Here is a 23,529-nt window from a genome sequence, read left to right as displayed (position 1 = left end):
CACCTCCCTTACATCAGACATCAAGATCCCCCTCCCCCCAGCATCAGGAGTCCCCCACCCTCTCTTACATCTGAGAGTGCACCCCCATTACCTTGTGCTGCTCCAGGGAAGAAGTTGGGGGCGGAGTCTGGGAACAAAAAATGTAGAGTCTGGAGGAAGGCTGGAGTCTGCTGAATGCTGAGACCAGAGGAGGCTGAGACATGGGGATGCTGCGGCTGCACAGAGAGGATCGGGATATGTAGGAGGAGTTATGTCCTCTTTTCTGCTGCCGACTACTGAGACGGGGAGGTAGAGCCAAGCCTCTCCCTGGCTGCACAGAGAAGCGCAGGGTCTGGAGTAAGAGTTCTGTCCTCCTCTCTGCTGCTGACTGCTGAGACAGGGAGGTAGAGAAAAGCCTCTCCCTGGCTGCACAGAAAAGCACAGGATCTGGAGTAAGAGTTCTGTCCTCCTCTCTGCTGCTGACTGCTGAGACAGGGAGGTAGAGAAAAGCCTCTCCCTGGCTGCACAGAGAAGCGCAGGGTCTGGAGGAGGAGTTCTGTCCTCCTCTCTGCTGCCAACTGCTGAGACATAGGGGTAGAGATAAGCCTCTCAACAGCTGCACAGAAAAGCACAGGATCTGGAGGAGGAGTTCTGTCCTCATCTCTGCTGCTGACTGCTGAGACGAGGAGATAGAGACAAGCCTCTCTATGGCTGCACGGAGAAGCGCAGGGTCTGAAAGAAGAGTTCTGTCCTCCTCTCTGCTGCCGAATGCTGAGACACGGGGTACAGATAAGCCTCTCAATGGCTGCACAGAAAAACACAGGATCTGGAGGAGGAGTTCTGTCCTCCATTCTGCTGCTGACTGCTGAGAGAAGGTGGGAGCAGAGACGGGGGAGGGGATGCCGCAGCTGCAGGAGAGGTGCGAGGGCCACAATGAAACGGCTCGGTATGCCGGATTCGTCCGGAGGGCCTTGTGTTTGACACGTGTCACCAATGGTAGCGCAGATGTTGTAAGCAACTAACCACGCCTAGGGAACACGGCATGACATCATGGAGTACACACGGGTCGGAGCACCCGTGTTGGGAACATTTTAGAAGCCAGATGCCATCTGCATTGTTTCCAGTGAGTGTCACCCGAGACCTCTCTGTACCTGCTGCCTCATCCATCCCCCGCCGCACCCTAAACCGCGATTTGTAGACCCCGCTCCGACCCCCCAACCTCCGGCTTATCTCTTCTGGCTGCACTACTAATCCCCCAGGTTTGACTTTGACCCAAATTCCAGAACCAAAAGGATACACCGCGTCTCCGCTTGATCCAGCTTCATGATGTCACATTGGCTGCACATCAGCTTCTCCGCCACCACAAACAGCAGATTGGTGTTCGACAGTCGCTGGGCATGAAAGTATCTATTCAAAGGAGAGAAGAGAGGGCAGGCGGGTTATCAGGGGTGTATGACCGCCCCCTATAGATTGCACATGGTACAGTCCAATCTGACTCACCGGGAGCAGGGCCCGCAGTCAATGACCGCCGAGTACGTGGAGTTGATGTTGCTGAAGTAATACTGCGTCTGCTTCATTATACAGCTGGCCTCCCGTGGCTCCACCCCTTCCGCCATGATGTCATCTGCGGGGAGATACAAAATAAAGTCATTCCCTTGAAAGTTAAAAGACACAAAACCACTTGAGAAAAGATTACCCTCCAAATACAGAAAGGGTTCCTTACAGTAAGAGCTGTGAAAATGTAGACGGTCTTCCACAAACTCTACATACAGTTTCTAATAAGTGCTGAATGAGTTCCTACACACATCACATGCACCGGCGCACCTCGACTTACCAATGTAATGCGTTCTGCGGGATGTTTCGTATTGCGTAAAATTTGTAAACCGAAACACGGCTTCCCATAGAAATGCACTGAAAACCAATTAATCCGTTCCAGAGGTCAGAATAAAGTCAAAAAAGGTCTTTTATCTGTTCAAAACTCTTTACAAAGTGCACTTTAAAGGCATAAATACTGTACAGGGACATGATTAAAAAAAAAATCGTAAATGCACTGAAAACCAATTAATTCGTTCCAGAGGTCAGAAAAAAGTCAAAAAAAGTTTTATCTGTTCAAAACTCTTTATAAAGTGCACTTTAACCGCCTCCCGCCCTCCATATAGTCCAATGACGGGCGCAAGGCGGTTCTCTCGTTCTGGGAGGACATCATATGACGTCCTCCCATTCTCACCGCGCATGCGCGGCTCTGGGTGCACGCAGCTTGGCGTGTCCCTCGGACACAGCGGATCACCGATCCACGGAAAGAGCCGAAGATGTTGGCTCGATCATGTGATCAGCTGTGTCCAATCACAGCTGATCGCATGTAAACAGGGAAATGCAGGTTATTGGCATTTCTCTCCTCTCGAGCCGTCACGCTGACAGAGGAGAGGAGAGGAGAGCCGGTGATCGGCATTCCTCGGAGGGGACATATACACTGACCATCAGGGCACTGATGATCAGGGTGCCCTGATGATCTGTGTAGCCCCAGCAGTGCCACCTGTCAGTGTCCATCAGTGCCAGCTGTCAGTGCCCATCTGAGCTGCCTTTCAGTGTCAACCATCAGTGCCACCTATCAGTGCTGCCAGTCAGTGCCACCTATCAGTGCCAGTCAGTGCCGCCTATCAGTGCCAGTCAGTGCCGCCTATCAGTGTGCATCAGTGCCGCCTATCAATGCCCGTCAGTGCTGCCTAACAGTGCCAGTCAGTGCCGCCTATCAGTGCCACCTATCAGTGCTGTCTTTCAGTGCCCATTAGTGATGCCTGTCAATGCCCATCAATGCCACCTACCAGTGCCTCCTCATCAGTGCCACCTATCAGTGCAGCCTATCAGTGCCCATCACTGCATCCTCATTAGCGCACATCAGTGAAGGAGAAAAATCACTTATTTACAAAGTTTTATAACAAAAACTAAGAAAAAACCAAAATAAAGCTTTATCCGTCACAAAAAAATGATAAAAATTTCATATGGGTACAGTGTAGCATGACCGCGCAATTGTCATTCAAAGTGTGACAGCGCTGAGAGCTGGAAATTGGCCTGGGGGGGAAGGGGGTAGAAGTGCCCGGTAGGCAGGAAGGGGGTAGAAGTGCCCTGTAGGCAGGAAGGGGGTAGAAGTGTCCTGTAGGCAGGAAGGGGGTAGAAGTGTCCTGTAGGCAGGAAGGGGGTAGAAGTGCCCTGTAGGCAGGAAGGGGGTAGAAGTGCCCTGTAGGCAGGAAGGGGGTAGAAGTGCCCGGTAGGCAGGAAGGGGGTAGAAGTGTCCGGTAGGCAGGAAGGGGGTAGAAGTGCCCAGTAGGCAGGAAGGGGGTAGAAGTGTCCTGTAGGCAGGAAGGGGGTAGAACTGCCCGGTAGGCAGGAAGGGGGTAGAAGTGCCCGGTAGGCAGGAAGGGGGTAGAAGTGCCCGGTAGGCAGGAAGGGAGTAGAAGTGTCCGGTAGGCAGGAAGGGGGTAGAAGTGCCCAGTAGGCAGGAAGGGGGTAGAAGTGTCCTGTAGGCAGGAAGGGGGTAGAACTGCCCGGTAGGCAGGAAGGGGGTAGAAGTGTCCTGTAGGCAGGAAGGGGGTAGAAGTGTCCTGTAGGCAGGAAGGGGGTAGAAGTGCCCGGTAGGCAGGAAGGGGGTAGAAGTGCCCTGTAGGCAGGAAGGGGGTAGAAGTGCCCGGTAGGCAGGAAGGGAGTAGAAGTGCCCTGTAGGCAGGAAGGGGGTAGAAGTGCCCTGTAGGCAGGAAGGGGGTAGAAGTGTCCGGCAGGCAGGAAGGGGGTAGAAGTGCCCTGTAGGCAGGAAGGGGGTAGAAGTGCCCTGTAGGCAGGAAGGGGGTAGAAGTGCCCTGTAGGCAGGAAGGGGGTAGAAGTGTCCGGCAGGCAGGAAGGGGGTAGAAGTGCCCTGTAGGCAGGAAGGGGGTAGAAGTGCCCTGTAGGCAGGAAGGGGGTAGAAGTGCCCTGTAGGCAGGAAGGGGGTAGAAGTGTCCGGCAGGCAGGAAGGGGGTAGAAGTGTCAGGTGGGCAGGAAGGGGGTAGAAGTGTCCGGCAGGCAGGAAGGGGGTAGAAGTGTCCGGCAGGCAGGAAGGGGGTAGAAGTGTCCGGTAGGCAGGAAGGGGGTAGAAGTGTCCGGTAGGCAGGAAGGGGGTAGAAGTGTCAGGTGGGCAGGAAGGGGGTAGAAGTGTCCGGCAGGCAGGAAGGGGGTAGAAGTGTCCAGCAGGCAGGAAGGGGGTAGAAGTGTCAGGTGGGCAGGAAGGGGGTAGAAGTGCCCGGCAGGCAGGAAGGGGGTAGAAGTGCCCGGTAGGCAGGAAGGGAGTAGAAGTGCCCGGTAGGCAGGAAGGGGGTAGAAGTGTCCGGCAGGCGAGGGGTTAAAGGCATAAATACTGTACAGGGACGTGGTTAAAAAAAACAATTAATCTGTTCGTATTGCGAAAAAATTTGTAAACCAAAAATTATTTTAACCGAGGCGTCCGTACACAGAGTCATTATTTTCGATGGATTTTCATTCGTACCCCGGGGGGGCCGCCTGTAACCGGCTTCCATCATTTATAACAAGTAATGATGAATCTCGTTGATTCGGATTTCCTCGCTTCCTCCGGATCAATTGCAGGTTTCAGATGCTGCGCCAGACCTTGTCCTGAGGGAGCCGACACCCCACAGCAGCTGAATACATCCAGAGGTCTCTGCCATTCTGGGAGCAAGTGAAAGTTTGTAGAGCGCCTCCACAGGAGGTCATCATACAAACTCCATGCAGAAAATGATCCCAGGGCCCCAATGTTGCAAGAAAGAGCTAAGAGCACAGAGCTAGCACTGAAAACGGCTGATATCCAGCAACCAGCTGCAGACATTCTACACACAACCAAAAAAAAGTAAAAAGTACACAAGGTGAGTGCCCCGTCCTCCCGTCCTGCTGACAACTCCCATCTCAGATGTGCTGGCAAATCCCAGCTGTCAAAATGACAGTCAGGAGTTCCCTTGTGAAGCTGTTGATGTCAAAAAAGGTCATATAGGTTTATAAACATTGACCCGAGCAGAAATAGAGAGATACAAAGTAACATTGTTTATAAAGATCGATCAGACGGGGGATGGAGAGATACAAAGTAACATTGTTTATAAACATCGATCAGACGGGAGATAGAGAGATACAAAGTAACATTGTTTATAAACATCGATCAGACGGGAGATAGAGAGACACAAAGTAACATTGTTTATAAACATCGATCAGACGGGGGATGGAGAGATACAAAGTAACATTGTTTATAAACATCGATCAGACGGGAGATAGAGAGACACAAAGTAACATTGTTTATAAACATCGATCAGACGGGAGATAGAGAGACACAAAGTAACATTGTTTATAAACATCGATCAGACGGGAGATAGAGAGATACAAAGTAACATTGTTTATAAACATCGATCAGACGGGAGATGGAGAGATACAAAGTAACATTGTTTATAAACATCGATCAGACGGGAGATAGAGAGATACAAAGTAACATTGTTTATAAACATCGATCAGACGGGAGATGGAGAGATACAAAGTAACATTGTTTATAAACATCGATCAGACGGGAGATGGGGAGATACGAGGGGGGTGTACAGGAGGGGGGTGTACGGGGGAGAGATGAAGGCTGTGCTTCTACCTGGACATCCTGTCACACACACTCTGATGATCAGATATAGGAGATGGAGGAACTCACCCGCCTGCATCCACGTGCTGTACGCCAGGCTGTAGATGAGGGACTGGAATACGGACCTGGGGGGGGTGGGGGAGGGAGAGCAATAATCCAGGTCATACATTGTACAATCCATCATCCAATCTGTAACTGCACACAATGGCGGCATTATAACCCGACAACGATTAATATTTCATGTATATCCTGCCAGTAAGGGCTCCGGTCCAGGCACTTCCTCCGACTGGGGACTCCCAACTGCTTTCCTACATTGTCAACCCTGTCACATGTTCCCCCCCCAGCAGGGACTACAAGAGTCTACACTGACACACACTGTCACATAAGGAGGTCCTCATCATCCCTCTGCACACCTGCTGTGCCCATTATGAGGGGTTCCCACCATCCCTGTGCTGAGTTCCCAGGTCTGTACGCCCACTGTGCCCATTATGAGGGGTTCCCACCATCCCTGTGCTGAGTTCCCAGGTCTCTACACTGGCTGTGCCCATTATGAGGGGTTCCCACCATCCCTGTGCTGAGTTCCCGGGTCTGTACACCCGCTGTGCCCATTATGAGGGGTTCCCACCATCCCTGTGCTGAGTTCCTGGGTCTGTACACCCTCTGTGCCCATTATGAGAGGTTCCCACCATCCCTGTGCTGAGTTCCCGGGTCTGTACACCCTCTGTGCCCATTATGAGAGGTTCCCACCATCCCTGTGCTGAGTTCCTGGGTCTGTACGCCCGCTGTGCCCATTATGAGAGGTTCCCACCATCCCTGTGCTGAGTTCCCGGGTCTGTACGCCCGCTGTGCCCATTATGAGGGGTTCCCACCATCCCTGTGCTGAGTTCCTGGGTCTGTACACTCGCTGTGCCCATTATGAGGGGTTCCCACCATCCCTGTGCTGAGCTCCCGGGTCTGTACACCCGCTGTGCCCATTATGAGGGGTTCCCACCATCCCTGTGTTGAGTTCCCGGGTCTGTACACCCGCTGTGCCCATTATGAGGGGTTCCCACCATCCCTGTGCTGAGCTCCCGGGTCTGTACACCCGCTGTGCCCATTATGAGGGGTTCCCACCATCCCTGCTGGATTTCAATGACTCTATATTATGGAAAATGGAACAGAAGGAGTGAGACCCCCCAGATGGATAGAACTTTGATGAGGACGATGTCATCGCTGGCCCGAGCCGTTACATAGAGGAAGTAGAACTCACCACGCCGCGGCCGATGACAACCACGCCAGGTTCAGGATGTCGCCGATCGTTGGCTACAAAAGAATATAAATCGCTCATCAGAATCCAGAATCCCCGACATTGCGGGAAACACAGCAAAGTGCAGAGAAGTCCCCGGAGATCCCAGAACTGAACTCCTAATTCCCGGGACGGACAGACAACGCGCAGGATTTGGGGGGTCTGGATGGTGTCAGCCCTGCCTGGTCGCCTTTTGCTGAACTACTCATCCCCTCCCCCACCCAACACGGAGACCATTCTGGGGGGCGGATCTGACATGAGGAGAAATGACGGAACTCCCCGGCACAGAGCAGAACATCGGAATATCCAAGTAAATGTGAAAAGTATATTACAGTCCCAATGAAGAGCGACTTATGGTGACATCACAGCGCAGAGCCCCTCCCCCATCCGGCTGTATCTGGCAGAACGCCAGGAAAATCGAATATAATGTTTGCTGACTTCAGCAGAGTCACCTCTATCTCTTGGTACACTAAGTGGGTCTCAAAACTAATGAGATTCTAATGTAAGGGGGGACTCTGACGGGGATATTGATATAAGGGGGACTCTGATGTAAGGGGGGGTTGGATGGAGACTTTGATGTAAGGGGGTGCACTGATGTAAGGGGGGACATTGATGTAAGAGAGCTCTGATGGAGACTTTGATGTAAGGGGAATTCTAGAGTAAGGGGGACTCTGATGTAGGGAAGACCTTAATGGGGACTCTGATGGGGATCTTGATATAAGAGGGACTGTGATAGGGACTCTGATGTAAAGAGGCTCAGATGGGGACTTTGATGTAAGAGGGTGCTCTAATGCAAGTGGCTACATTGATGTAAGGGTGCTGTGATTGGGGACTTTGATGTGTTTGTGTGAGGGGGGGGGATTATAATGCAAGGGGGACTCTGACAGGGACTCTGATGTAGGGATGATTCTTATGTAAGTGATGTAAGTGGGGCTGTGATTGGTACTCAGATGTAAGGGGGCTCAGATGGGGACTTTGATGTAGGGGGATTCTAATGTAAGGGGGACTCTGATGGAGATCTTGATATAATAGGGAATGTGATAGGGACTCTGATGTAAAGGGGCTTTCTGCTGTAAGGGAGACTCTGATGTAAGTGAGGGCTCTAATGTAAGTGGGGACATTGATATAAGGGGGGATTTTGATGTAAGGGGACTCTGATGGGGACTTCGATATGGGGGGGTGGATTACAATGTAAGGGGGACTTCGACAGGGACTCTGATGTAGGGATGACTTTGATGGCGACTCTTATGTAAGTAATGATCCTGATGTAATGGGGGACTCTAATGTAAGTGGGGACATTGATGTAAGGGAGTTGTGAATGGGGACTTTGATGGGGGGAGGGGCTATAAATGTAAGGGGAACTCCCAACAGGGACTCTGATGTAAAGGGATGACTTTGATGGGGGCTGTGATGTAAGGGGGCACTCTTATGGGGACCCTGTTTTGGGGGGACTCTGATTTAAGGGGGAAATCTAATAGGGACTCTGAAGGCTACTAAGCTGAACCCAGGAAAAGTCAGAAATCGTTCCTCCTGGAGTTCCCCTTTACCTTCAGAGGATCTGATGTCCCGCACGTCATATCGCACCTCCCAGCGCATGCGCTCCCCGTGACTGCTGATCATGTACACTGGGGGGCGCCGTCCCTCAGATCAGGGAAGGATCCATAATAACCAGCATGCCACATACTGCACTTACCACGAAGATCCCCCGGGGGGCGGCACCTTTGTTGCTCTCAGTTTTGGGGGCGCACAGGGACTGGTAGTCGTAGGATTCTTTCCTCATGAAGAAGGAACTGTTGTAGAGAGCGGACATGAGATTGGGGTCCACCTCACTGAAGAACTTCCCCACCTGAGGAGAGACGTTACATTGTGTCCTGTGACTTCATACAACGCTACATTGTTCCAGCTTGGACCAACTATGTATACATTGTGTCTGCAGATGCCCCTGGAAGAGGGAAATCAGAGGTAGACACCACTACTGCACCACTACTGCACCACTACACTACTACTACACTGCTACACCACTACTACACTGCTACTACACCACTACTACACTGCTACACCACTACTACTACACCACTACTACACCACTACTACACCACTACTACACTGCTACACCACTACTGCACCACTACTACACTGCTACACCACTACTGCACCACTACTACACCACTACTACACCACTACTACACTGCTACACCACTACTGCACCACTACTACACCACTACTACACTGCTACACCACTACTGCACCACTACTGCACCACTACTGCACCACTACACTGCTACACCACTACTACTACACCACTACTGCTACTACACCACTGCTACTACACCACTACTACACCACTACACCACTACTACACTGCTACACCACTACTACACCACTACTACACTGCTACACCACTACTACACTGCTACTACACCACTACTACACTGCTACACCACTACTACACCACTGCTACTACACCACTACTGCACCACTACACTACTACTACACCACTACACCACTACTACACTGCTACTACACCACTACTACACCACTACTGCACCACTACTACACCACTACTACACTGCTACACCACTACACCACTGCTACTACACCACTACTACACTGCTACTACACCACTACTGCACCACTACTGCACCACTACTACACCACTACTACACCACTACTACACTGCTACACCACTACTACACTGCTACACCACTACTACTACACTGCTACTACTGCACCACTACACTACTACTACTACACCACTACTACACCACTACTGCTACTACACCACTACTGCACCACTACACCACTACTACACCACTACTACTACACCACTACACCACTACTACACTGCTACACCACTACTACTACACCACTACTGCACCACTACACCACTACTACTACACTGCTACTACTGCACCACTACACCACTACTACACCACTACTACACCGCTACTACACTGCTACACCACTACTACTACACCACTACTGCACCACTACTACTACACCACTACTACTACACCACTACTACACTGCTACTACTACACCACTACTACTACACTGCTACACCACTACACCACTACTACTACACCACTACTACACTGCTACTACTACACCACTACTACACTGCTACTACACCACTACTACACTGCTACTACTACACCACTACTACACTGCTACACCACTACACCACTGCTACTACACCACTACTACACTGCTACTACTACACCACTACTACACTGCTACTACACCACTACTACACTGCTACTACACCACTACTACACTGCTACACCACTACTACACCACTACTACACTGCTACTACACCACTACTACACTGCTACACCACTACTACACTGCTACTACACCACTACTACACCACTACTACACCACTACTACACCACTACACCACTGCTACTACACCACTACTACACCACTACACCACTGCTACTACACCACTACTACACTGCTACTACACCACTACTACACTGCTACTACACCACTACTACACTGCTACACCACTACTACACCACTACTACACTGCTACTACACCACTACTACACTGCTACTACACCACTACTACACTGCTACTACACTACTACTACTACACTGCTACTACACCACTACTACACTGCTACTAAACTACTACTACACTACTACTACACCACTGCTACTACACTGCTACTACACCACTACTACACCACTACTACACCACTACTACACTGCTACTACACTACTACTACACCACTGCTACTACACTGCTACTACACCACTACTACACCACTACTACACCACTACTACACTGCTACTACACCACTACTGCACCACTACACCACTGCTACTACACTACTACTACACCACTACTGCACCACTACACCACTGCTACTACACCACTACACCACTGCTACTACACCACTACTACACTGCTACTACACTACTACACCACTACTGGACCACTACACCACTGCTACTACACCGCTACTACACCGCTACTACACTGCTACTACACTGCTACTACACCACTACTGCACCACTACTACACCACTACTGCACAATTACACCACTGCTACTACTACACTGCTACTACACCACTACTACACTGCTACACCACTATTGCACCACTAATACACTGCTACTATACCACTACTGCACTGCTACACCACTACTGCATCACTACACCACTGCTACTACACCACTACTACACTGCTACTACACTACTACTACACCACTACTGCACGATTACACCACTGCTACTACTACACCGCTACTACACTGCTACTACACCACTACTACACTGCTACACCACTACTGCATCACTACACCACTGCTACTACACCACTACTACACTGCTACTACACTACTACTACACCACTACTGCACGATTACACCACTGCTACTACTACACCGCTACTACACTGCTACTACACCACTACTACACTGCTACACCACTACTGCATCACTACACCACTGCTACTACACCACTACTACACTGCTACTACACTACTACTACACCACTACTGCACGATTACACCACTGCTACTACTACACCGCTACTACACTGCTACTACACCACTACTACACTGCTACACCACTACTGCACCACTACTACACTACTACACCACTACTACACTACTACTACACCACTACTATACCAGTAATGCACTGCTACTACTATTACACTGCTACTACACCACTACTGCACCCCTACAACACCACTACTATTACACTGCTACTACACCACTACACCACAACTACTGCACTGCTACTACATCACTAACCTGCTGCTATACCACTACTACACTGCTACTACACTGCCTTTGGGCACTGCAGGTCACTACATGAGGTTGAGGAGCTTTATATAAGCTTGGAGTCTGTGGGAAGCTGGTAGGTACTGTGGGGGTTATGGGTTCTCAGGGGGGGGAGGGGGGGCACTAAGGGGGGCTGGGGGGCACTATGGAAGCTTGGAGGAGCTGTGAGAAGTTGGGCGGCACTATGGAAGCTGAAGGTTCTCTGGGGGCCACTGTGGCCCCTATGGGAGGTTGGAGGATGGTGTAGGACACCGTTGGAGGTTGGGGACACTATGGAGGACTAGAAGCTCTGCAGCATAGAGGGAGATTGGGAGACACTGTGAAGGCTGAGGGCTCTAGGGGGCCTTTGGGCACTGGGGGCCACTATGTGAGGTTGGAGGGCTTTCTAGAAGCTTGGAGACTATGGGAAGTTGGGAGGCACTATGGAGGTTGTTGGTTCTCAGGGGGCCCAGGTGCACTCTGGGAGGTTGATTGGCACTAGGGAAGCTTGGAGGCACTGTGGGAAGTTGGGAGGCACTATGGTAACTGAAGGTTCTTGGGTGGCTTGGGGGCACTGTGGGCCACTACGGGGGGTTGGAGGATGGTGTAGGACACTGTTGCAGGTTGGGGACACTATGGAGGACTAGAAGCTCTGCAGAACGCTGGGCCACAGCGGTAGGTTGGGAGACACTGTGAAGGCTGCTCTAGGGGGCTTTTGGGCACTGTGGGCCACTATGTGAGGTTGGAGGGCTTTCTAGAAGCTTGGAGAATATGGGACGTTGGGAGGCACGATGGAGGTTGTTGGTTCTCAGGGGGCCCAGGGCACTCTGGGATGTTGATTGGCACTAGGGAAGCTTGGAGGCACTGTGGGAAGTTGGGAGGCACTATGGAAACTGAAGGTTCTTAGGTGGCCTGGGGGCACTGTGGGCCACTACGGGGGGTTGGAGGATGCTGTAGGACACTGTTGCAGGTTGGGGACACTATGGAGGACTAGAGACTCTGCAGCAGGCTGGGCGGCACTGTGGGAGGTTGGAGGCACTGGGGGCATTGTAGGCCTCCCCGTACTATATGCTGTCCCCACATGTTCAGCATGCTTGCCGGGGACCGAAGCATTATGGTCATCCGATGTAATCATCTGCTGGAAAACGTGAGCCTCCAACATGGATGAACGTTTACGGCCTCCGGTACAGACTCCTTTAATGATGGGTCAAGGGTGCAACTAACTGGGACCTGCCTGATGGAAGAGCTCCAAGAACACAAAGAAGTCTGGCGTGAATGGTTTCCAAGGACATGAGTGTGGGAGCCTAGACAGAAGATCCCCTCCCCCATCTCTTCATCACCTCATCTTGGCCCCTCCTTCCCTTCTTCTGTAATTAGAATTTATGTATCTATTTATAAATAGCCCCCAAATCTAACTGTCCTTCCTTACATCAAGGCACCCCCCCCCCCGAACACACCATGTTCTCCAACAGGCATGCCTAGATCCTTCTACATGGTGCAAAGTCAGGAAATTAGAGAAAGTTAGAAAACACTGACCTGGGACCAGTGGTCCTGCTGGTTGGACATGACGAGGAACCCACCATCATCAATCAGGACGCACAGTAGATCCTGCAGAGAAAAAACACATGACACATCTTCGGCCCTAAACACGGAAGTAACGGGGGGGACCAAGATCGTTTCTGAGCAACGGGAGAGTGACAAGACTGGACTTGGACCTCAACTATCCAAATTTCTGGTGCAAACACCAACACGTAAGCAGGCTGTGTAGACCTGACTACCTCTCAAGCTGGCCGTACGCCTCACATTTTGGTGCCGTGACCCGGACTAAGTGACCATTAATACGATTCCCACAGACACGCTCCAACAGCGAGTGGAGGATGGTATGGCCAAAAAGGGGGGACCAACTCCAAGTTACCGGCCACGAGGAAAGGAGCGGGGCTACTTGAAGGACACGGTTGTGGATTGGGACGCTCTACCAGCCTGTAGAGGTGTGATGGAGAGTTGTCCACCAATTGCTGGCCATGTTGTGTGCTTTTCATACTCCTCAATGATTACATTGGACAACATTTCCGTGCCATGAGCTGGACTAATGGTTGGTAATAGGACTTACGACACACCACAACGGCCATCCAACATTTGCCCTCTTGGCCGCACCATGCCAAGCCCCCGTGCCGAGGTCCGAAAACTGGGTCCAACTACTTTCCAAAAACCTGTCTGTTCCTGCACTTCTCAGGAGCGGCTCAGTCACTCTATACCTATTCAATCCACCGGGAATTGCCGATACGACGGCAAGTAATCACCAGTTCATCACCGACGAGTCCCAACGGCCACCCATCATTTGCCCTCTTGGCCGCACCATGCCAAGCCCCCATGCCGAGGTCCGAAAACTGGGTCCAACTACTTTCCAAAAACCTGTCTGTTCCTGCACTTCTCAGGAGCGGCTCAGTCAAATCTAAAACCTATTCAATCCACCGGGAATTGCCGATACGACGGCAAGTAATCACCAGTTCATCACCGACGAGTCCCAACGGCCACCCATCATTTGCCCTCTTGGCCGCACCATGCCAAGCCCCCGTGCCGAGGTCCGAAAACTGGGTCCAACTACTTTCCAAAAACCTGTCTGTTCCTGCACTTCTCAGGAGCGGCTCAGTCAAATCTAAAACCTATTCAATCCACCGGGAATTGCCGATACGACGGAAAGTAATCACCACTTCATCACCGACGAGTCCCAACGGCCACCCATCATTTGCCCTCTTGGCCGCACCATGCCAAGCCCCCGTGCCGAGGTCCGAAAACTGGGTCCAACTACTTTCCAAAAACCTGTCTGTTCCTGCACTTCTCAGGAGCGGCTCAGTCAAATCTAAAACCTATTCAATCCACCGGGAATTGCCGATACAACGGAAAGTAATCACCACTTCATCACCGACGAGTCCCTAAGGCCATCCAACATTTGCCCTCTTGGCTGCACCATGCCAAGCCCCCATGCCGAGGTCTGAAAACTGGGTCCAACTACTTTCCAAAAACCTGTCTGTTCCTGCACTTCTCAGGAGCGGCTCAGTCACTCTATACCTATTCAATCCACCGGGAATTGCCGATACGACGGCAAGTAATCACCAGTTCATCACCGACGAGTCCCATCGGCCACCAGAACTCGGTCCATTGGGACGATGGAATGGCAAACAAATTCACAGCTTCGAAAATGGAAAAATTTGCAACCGTTTTGTCAAACGTGATCAGATCGGGGCAATTTAAATCCCGCGTTTTGGCGGCGGATCAAAACCGTGTCTTCAATTGCTTTGTGATTTTGCCGGAAAAAAAAGAATTGAACGCGCGATCGCGCTAGCCGAGATTGCCCCTTGTATGGCCAGCTGTAACGCGTCCCGTCAAGGTCGTCGGTTCTACACAATGCCGTGTATTTGCGGAGAACAGGGGCGGACTAACAACTCATGGGGCCCCCCAGGCTATAGGGGATCATGGGGCCCCTGTGTCCTCGCCCACACTCAAAAAAGCCTATGAAAGGTACCAGGGGCATTTCATGGGGCCCCCTACTGACCCTGGGCCCTCAGGCAGTGCCCGAGTTCCTGAATGGTCAGTCTGCCCCTGACGGAGAACATTATGTATTATCTGTATTCTCTATTTCAGGTACTTCTATATCGCCGTCAGTTTACGCCGCGCTTTATATATATATACAGTGGGGATGGAAAGTTTGGGCCCCCCAGCTAAACATTTGTATTAATGTGCATAAAGAAGCCAAGGAAAGATGGAAAAATCTCCAAAAGGCATCAAATTACAGATTACACATTCTTATAATATGTCAACAAAAGTTAGATTTTATTTCCATCATTTACACTTTCAAAATAACAGAAAACAAAAAAATGGCATCCCCAAAAGTTTGGGCACCCTGCAGAGTTTATAGCATGTACTGCCCCCTTTGCCAAGCTGAGACCTGCCAGTGTCATGGATTGTTCTCAATCATCGTCTGGGAAGACCAGGTGATGTCAATCTCAAAGGTTTTAAATGCCCCGACTCATCTGACCTTGCCCCAACAATCAGCACCATGGGTTCTTCTAAGCAGTTGTCTACAAAACTGAAACTGAAAATAGTTGACGCTCACAATGCTGGAGAAGGCTATAAGAAGATAGCAAAGCGTTTTCAGATGTCAATATCCTCTGTTCGGAATGTCATTAAGAAATGGCAGTCATCCGGAACAGTGGAAGTTAAAGCAAGATCTGGAAGACCAAGAAAAATATCAGACAGAACAGCTCGCAGGATTGTGAGAAAAACAATTCAAAACCCACGTTTGACTGCACGATCCCTCCAGAAAGATCTGGCAGACACTGGAGTTGTGGTCACTATTCCACTATAAAGAGATACTTGTACAAATATGGTCTTCATGGAAGAGTCATCAGAAGAAAACCTCTTCTACGTCCTCACCACAAAAATCATCGTTTGAACTTTGCAAATGAACATATAGACAAGCCTGATGCATTTTGGAAACAAGTTCTGTGGACCGATGAGGTTAAAATTGAACTTTTTGGCCGGAATGAGCAAAGGTACGTTTGGAGAAGAAGGGGCACAGAATTGAATGAAAAGAACCTCTGTCCAACTGTGAAGCATGGGGTTGGATCAATCATGCTTTGGGGTTGTGTTGCAGCCAGTGGCACAGGGAACATCTCACCAGTAGAAGGAAAAATGGATTCAATAAAATTTCAGCAAATTTTGGATGGTAACTTGATGCCATCTGTGAAAAAGCTGAAGTTAAAGAGAGGATGGCTTCTACAAATGGATAATGATCCTAAACACACCTCGGAATCCACGGGGGATGACATCAAGAGGCGTAAACTGAAGGTTTTGCCATGGCCTTCACAATCTCCTGACCTCAACATCATTGAAAATCTATGGATAGACCTTAAAAGAGCCGTGCGACAGACAGCCCAGAAATCTCAAAGAACTGGAAGACTTTTGTAAGGAAGAATGGGCAAAGATACCTCAAACAAGAACTGAAAGACTCTTGGCTGGCTACAAAAAGCGTTTACAAGCTGTGATACTTGCCAAAGGGGGCAGTACAAGATATTAACTCTGCAGGGGGCCCAAACTTTTGCAGACGCCATTTTTTTGTTTTCGGTTATTTTGAAAGTGTAAATGATGGAAATAAAATCTAACTTTTGTTGACATATTATAAGAATGTCTAATCTGTAATTTGATGCCTTTTGGAGATTTTTCCATCTTTCCTTGGCTTCTTTATGCACATTAATACACATTTTTAGCTGGGGTGCCCAAACTTTCCATCCCCACTGTATATATTGTACATTAACATCAGTCCCCGCCCCCGAGGAGCGTACAATCTAAGGTGCCTAACTATCATTCATACATACACATACTAGGGCCTATTTAGACAGGAGAAAATTCATTTCCCAGCATGTCTTTGGAGTGTGGGAGGAAACCGGAGTACCCGGAGGAAACCAACGCAGGCACAGGGAGAACATGCAAACTCCAGGCAGGTGGATGATGGTGTATGGGTCGGTAATGCCGATGTTAAATTTTATGCATTGGGTCCGCTACAGGATGACCTCAGAGAAGGCGGAGCTCGTCAGGAAAATCACACCCCCTGATGATGTCATGCGCACACAGACGCCACTCACCTCGTTGTTGATGTCGCAGTCCATCTCACAGCTCGCCGAGGGACTGCACTGCTGAGGAGAACAAAAGACGTTAGAAATCCTAGAAAACGCAGCACAGTCAGCTTCATGAACCTGGTTTCCTCTGATCTCAGGGAGCACAGCATAGGCAATGCATGACTTACACCTGGCTCCCTCTGATCTCAGGGAGTACAGCATAGACAATGCATGACATTACACCTGGCTTCCTCTGATTTCAGGGAGTACAGCATAGGCAATGCATGACATTACACCTGGCTTCCTCTGATCTCAGGGAGTACAGCATAGGCAATGCATGTCTTAGATCTGGCTTCCTCTGATCTCAGGGAGTACAGCATAGGCAATGCATGACATTACACCTGGCTTCCTCTGATCTCAGGGAGTACAGCATAGGCAATGCATGACTTTACACCTGGCTCCCTCTGATCTCAGGGAGTACAGCATAGGCAATGCATGTCTTACACCTGGCTTCCTCTGATCTCAGGGAGTACAGCATAGACAATGCATGACATTACACCTGGCTTCCTCTGATCTCAGGGAGTACAGCATAGGCAATGCATGACTTTACACCTGGCTCCCTCTGATCTCAGGGAGTACAGCATAGGCAATGCATGTCTTACACCTGGCTTCCTCTGATCTCAGGGAGTACAGCATAGACAATGCATGACATTACACCTGGCTTCCTCTGATCTCAGGGAGTACAGCATAGGCAATGCATGACATTACACCTGGCTTCCTCTGATCTCAGGGAGTACAGCATAGACAATGTATGACATTACACCTGGCTTCCTCTGATCTCAGGGAGTACAGCATAGACAATGCATGACATTACACCTGGCTTCCTCTGATCTCAGGGAGCACAGCATAGGCAATGCATGTCTTACACCTGGCTTCCTCTGATCTCAGGGAGTACAGCATAGGCAATGCATGACTTTACACCTGGCTCCCTCTGATCTCAGGGAGTACAGCATAGGCAATGCATGTCTTACACCTGGCTCCCTCTGATCTCAGGGAGTACAGCATAGGCAATGCATGACATTACACCTGGCTTCCTCTGATCTCAGGGAGTACAGCATAGGCAATGCATGACTTACACCTGGCTCCCTCTGATCTCAGGGAGTACAGCATATGCAATGCATGACATTACACCTGGCTCCCTCTGATCTCAGGGAGTACAGCATAGGCAATGCATGACATTACATCTGGCTTCCTCTGATCTCAGGGAGTACAGCATAGGCAATGCATGACTTTACACCTGGCTCCCTCTGATCTCAGGGAGTACAGCATAGGCAATGCATGTCTTACACCTGGCTTCCTCTGATCTCAGGGAGTACAGCATAGGCACTGCATGACATTACACCTGGCTCCCTCTGATCTCAGGGAGTACAGCATAGGCACTGCATGACTTACACCTGGCTCCCTCTGATCTCAGGGAGTACAGCATAGGCAATGCATGACATTACACCTGGCTCCCTCTGATCTCAGGGAGTACAGCATAGGCAATGCATGACATTACACCTGGCTCCCTCTGATCTCAGGGAGTACAGCATAGGCAATGCATGACATTACACCTAGCTTCCTCTGATCTCAGGGAGTACAGCATAGGCAATGCATGTCTTACACCTGGCTTCCTCTGATCTCAGGGAGTACAGCATAGGCACTGCATGACATTACACCTGGCTCCCTCTGATCTCAGGGAGTACAGCATAGGCACTGCATGACTTACACCTGGCTCCCTCTGATCTCAGGGAGTACAGCATAGGCAATGCATGACATTACACCTGGCTCCCTCTGATCTCAGGGAGTACAGCATAGGCAATGCATGACATTACACCTGGCTCCCTCTGATCTCAGGGAGTACAGCATATGCAATGCATGACATTACACCTGGCTCCCTCTGATCTCAGGGAGTACAGCATAGGCACTGCATGACTTTACACCTGGCTCCCTCTGATCTCAGGGAGTACAGCATAGGCAATGCATGTCTTACACCTGGCTTCCTCTGATCTCAGGGAGTACAGCATAGGCAATGCATGACATTACACCTGGCTTCCTCTGATCTCAGGGAGTACAGCATAGGCAATGCATGACATTACACCTGGCTTCCTCTGCTCTCAGGGAGTACAGCATAGGCAATGCATGACATTACACCTGGCTTCCATTACAATTTTCAATGCAATCCAACCAGAACTAGAAGGATCCTCCAATGGCATTGCAGGATGACATGGAGATGGCAGTTGAGGGTGTGGCCGGGCACGACTGTCTGCCTCCACCATGGAGCCATGTGCAGCACCTCGGGCCCTTGCTGTGTCTCTGTTAGTTTTTTTTTCCATACTTGTCTCTTTCTTTACAGGTCAGTAGAGAGGAAACGTGTGACATTAGAAGTGCGATTCACAAGAAGCAGAACTCACTGGACCGGCCTTCCTGGCCCCGTGTAATGTGGAGGAACATTGGAAATGTCAGCCTAGGGAGCCACGGCTAATAATGACACATCTACGGCTCGTGGCACACCGGCGGGGGCAGGGAGATGAGATCAGACAGCCGTGACCGATCTGCACCACACAACGATCTTCCTTCACTTTACTGAGATTATTATAATAATGAGAATAGATAGAAAGACGGAGAAGATCACATTGGTGGTTGTTGGAGAAATGATCTCTTCCATTGGTGGTCAGTGTGAAAGGGGCCCCCTGAACTGATGGACACTAGGAGAGGGGCTTCCATTATAAATGTGGTCAGTGGGAAGAATGTCCCTTACATTGGGGGTCAGTGGGAAGAATGTCCCTTACATTGGGGGTCAGTGGGAAGAATGTCCCTTACATTGGGGGTCAGTGGGAAGAACGTCCCTTACATTGGGGATCAGTGGGAAGAATGTCCCTTACATTGGTGATCAGTGGGAAAAATGTCCCTTACATTGGGGGGTCAGTGGGAAAAATGTCCCTTACATTGGGGGTCAGTGGGAAGAGTGTCCCTTACATTGGGGGGTCAGTGGGAAGAATGTCCCTTACATTGGGGGTCAGTGGGAAGAATGTCCCTTACATTGGGGGTCAGTGGGAAGAATGTCCCTTACATTGGGGGTCAGTGGGAAGAATGTCCCTTACATTGGTGGTCAGTGGGAAGAATGTCCCTTACATTGGGGGTCAGTGGGAAGAATGTCCCTTACATTGGGGGTCAGTGGGAAGAATGTCCCTTACATTGGGGGTCAGTGGGAAGAATGTCCCTTACATTGGGGGTCAGTGGGAAGAATGTCCCTTACATTGGGGGTCAGTGGGAAGAATGTCCCTTACATTGGGGGTCAGTGGGAAGAATGTCCCTTACATTGGAGGTCAGTGGGAAGAATGTCCCTTACATTGGGGGTCAGTGGGAAGAATGTCCCTTACATTGGGGGTCAGTGGGAAGAATGTCCCTTACATTGGGGGTCAGTGGGAAGAATGTCCTTTACATTGGAGGTCAGTGGGAAGAATGTCCCTCACATTGGTGGTCAGAGGGAAGAATGTCCATTACATTGGGGGTCAGTGGGAAGAATGTCCCTCACATTGGGGGTCAGTGGGAAGAATGTCCCTTACATTGGTGATCAGTGGGAAGAATGTCCCTTACATTGGTGATCAGTGGGAAAAATGTCCCTTACATTGGGGGGTCAGTGGGAAAAATGTCCCTTACATTGGGGGTCAGTGGGAAGAATGTCCCTTACATTGGGGGTCAGTGGGAAGAATGTCCCTTACATTGGTGATCAGTGGGAAGAATGTCCCTTACATTGGGGGTCAGTGGGAAGAATGTCCCTTACATTGGTGATCAGTGGGAAAAATGTCCCTTACATTGGGGGGTCAGTGGGAAAAATGTCCCTTACATTGGGGGTCAGTGGGAAGAATGTCCCTTACATTGGGGGTCAGTGGGAAGAATGTACCTTACATTGGGGGTCAGTGGGAAGAATGTCCCTTACATTGGTGGTCAGTGGGAAGAATGTCCCTTACATTGGGGGTCAGTGGGAAGAATGTCCCTTACATTGGTGATCAGTGGGAAGAATGCTCCTTACATTGGTGGTCAGTGGGAAGAATGTCCCTTACATTGGGGGTCAGTGGGAAGAATGTCCCTTACATTGGGGGTCAGAGGGAAGAATGTCCCTTACATTAGTGATCAGTGGGAAGAATGTCCCTTACATTGGTGGTCGGTGGGAAGAATGTCCCTTACATTGGGAGTCAGTGGGAAGAATGTCCCTTACATTGGTGATCAGTGGGAAGAATGTCCTTTACATTGGTGGTCGGTGGGAAGAATGTTACTTACATTGGGAGTCAGTGGGAAGAATGTCCCTTACATTGGTGGTCAGTGGGAAGAATGTCCCTTACATTGGTGGTCAGTGGGAAGAATGTCCCTTACATTGGGGGTCAGTGGGAAGAATGTCCCTTACATTGGGGGTCAGTGGGGAGAATGTCCCTTACATTGGTGGTCAGAGGGAAGAATGTCCCTTACATTGGTGGTCAGTGGGAAGAATGTCCCTTACATTGGTGGTCAGTGGGAAGAATGTCCCTTACATTGGGGGTCAGTGGGAAGAATGCCCCTTACATTGGTGATCAGTGGGAAAAATGTCCCTTACATTGGTGGTCAGTGAGAAGAATGTCCCTTACATTGGGGGGTCAGTGGGAAGAATGCCCCTTACATTGGTGGTCAGTGAGAAGAATGTCCCTTACATTGGGGGTCAGTGGGAAGAATGCCCCTTACATTGGTGGTCAGTGAGAAGAATGTCCCTTACATTGGGGGTCAGTGGGAAGAATGCCCCTTACATTGGTGGTCAGTGAGAAGAATGTCCCTTACATTGGGGGGTCAGTGGGAAAAATGTCCCTTACATTGGGGGTCAGTGGGAAGAATGTCCCTTACATTGGGGGTCAGTGGGAAGAATGTCCCTTACATTGGGGGTCAGTGGGAAGAATGTCCCTTACATTGGGGGTCAGTGGGAAGAATGTCCCTTACATTGGAGGTCAGTGGGAAGAATGTCCCTTACATTGATGGTCAGTGGGAAGAATGTCCCTTACATTGGGGGGTCAGTGGGAAGAATGTCCCTTACATTGGGGGTCAGTGGGAAGATTGTCCCTTACATTGGGGGTCAGTGGGAAGAATGTCCCTTACATTGGGGGTCAGTGGGAAGAATGTCCCTTACATTGGGGATTAGTGGGAAGAATGTCTCTTACATTGGGGGTCAGTGGGAAGAATGTCCCTTACATTGGTGGTCAGTGGGAAGAATGTCCCTTACATTGGTGGTCAGTGGGAAGAATGTCCCTTACATTGGGGGTCAGTGGGAAGAATGTCCCTTACATTGGGGGTCAGTGGGAAGAATGTCCCTTACATTGGTGATCAGTGGGAAGAATGTCCCTTACATTGGGGGTCAGTGGGAAGAATGTCCCTTAATGTGACTCTTCGTTGTCTTTAATAAATGTACATTTTTTCTAGTAATAATTGTGGGCTCTCGTTGAGCTTTATTTAACCATAATTTATTTTTGTTCATTTCTTCCTTTTTTTCCTTTTTCATTCATGAATATTTAAAACTTGCAGTAGTTGTTTTTTTTGTATCGCTGCCTTTGAATAAATAATGGTTTGTGCTAGAAAAAGAAATTTTGAGATTTTATAAAAGAGATAAATTGTCCAATAAAATCTCACTGTTGATGATCTGTAAAGCAGTTTAGTCCCCAAATGGAAGAACAAAAATGATCATTTTAATGGAATTTGTACTCATTGAGAAGGACTAGATCACGCTGGTTCAACCCCATCCTATCACCTCCCCCCATCCTACCAGCTGGACTTGGAGGAAAAGGTGGGACCTCTAGGAGATCCTGGTTGGAGCTGTCACTTCTGTGCCCTTAGCCGGCTCACCCAATGTATGCATGGATGTGCATGCTCCATCGTTTCCTCTTGGGTTGGGGTGGGGGTGGGGGGCACACTTTGTCACCTTTACCTGGAGAGGACCCTGTCCCGGCACACAAGACTGAACACTGTGTTTTATAACTAAGATCCCTAAACAGCCAGGAATATTCAATGGGTAACATGTTATTAGGCCGGTATACCAAATGCATTTTATTTCTAGAACATGTGAAGCGTTTCCTGACCTTGCGTGGTCCTTGAGGGTTGGACTCAGACTGGTTACTGGCCAGAACTTTGAACTTTTCCACCCAAGCTTCCAGGTCCAACTTCACTCCGACAACTGGAAG

At 49.8% G+C, this 23,529-nt stretch overlaps 1 protein-coding gene across 1 annotated transcript in view; it reads right to left on the bottom strand.

Annotated features, from left to right (window-relative positions):
* CACNA2D2 (calcium voltage-gated channel auxiliary subunit alpha2delta 2) overlaps nucleotides 1-23,529 on the bottom strand; it is an 87,354-nt gene that overhangs the window by 3,217 nt on the left and 60,608 nt on the right. Inside the window, exons 19-26 of the mRNA XM_089687145.1 lie at nucleotides 23,428-23,522; nucleotides 17,318-17,368; nucleotides 13,212-13,283; nucleotides 8,590-8,742; nucleotides 6,861-6,913; nucleotides 5,681-5,736; nucleotides 1,480-1,603; nucleotides 1,277-1,386 (exon numbers count right to left, since the gene is read on the bottom strand). Coding sequence (XP_089543271.1) covers nucleotides 1,277-1,386; nucleotides 1,480-1,603; nucleotides 5,681-5,736; nucleotides 6,861-6,913; nucleotides 8,590-8,742; nucleotides 13,212-13,283; nucleotides 17,318-17,368; nucleotides 23,428-23,522 — 714 coding nt within the window. The remainder of the gene's footprint in view (nucleotides 1-1,276; nucleotides 1,387-1,479; nucleotides 1,604-5,680; nucleotides 5,737-6,860; nucleotides 6,914-8,589; nucleotides 8,743-13,211; nucleotides 13,284-17,317; nucleotides 17,369-23,427; nucleotides 23,523-23,529) is intronic.

Source organism: Staurois parvus, unplaced genomic scaffold (genome assembly GCF_062004578.1).
Source record: "Staurois parvus isolate SC_StPar_1 unplaced genomic scaffold, SC_StPar_1.0 ptg000419l, whole genome shotgun sequence".
NCBI classification, from domain to species: domain Eukaryota; kingdom Metazoa; phylum Chordata; class Amphibia; order Anura; family Ranidae; genus Staurois; species Staurois parvus.
This window is presented reverse-complemented; position numbering and strand designations above follow the sequence as displayed.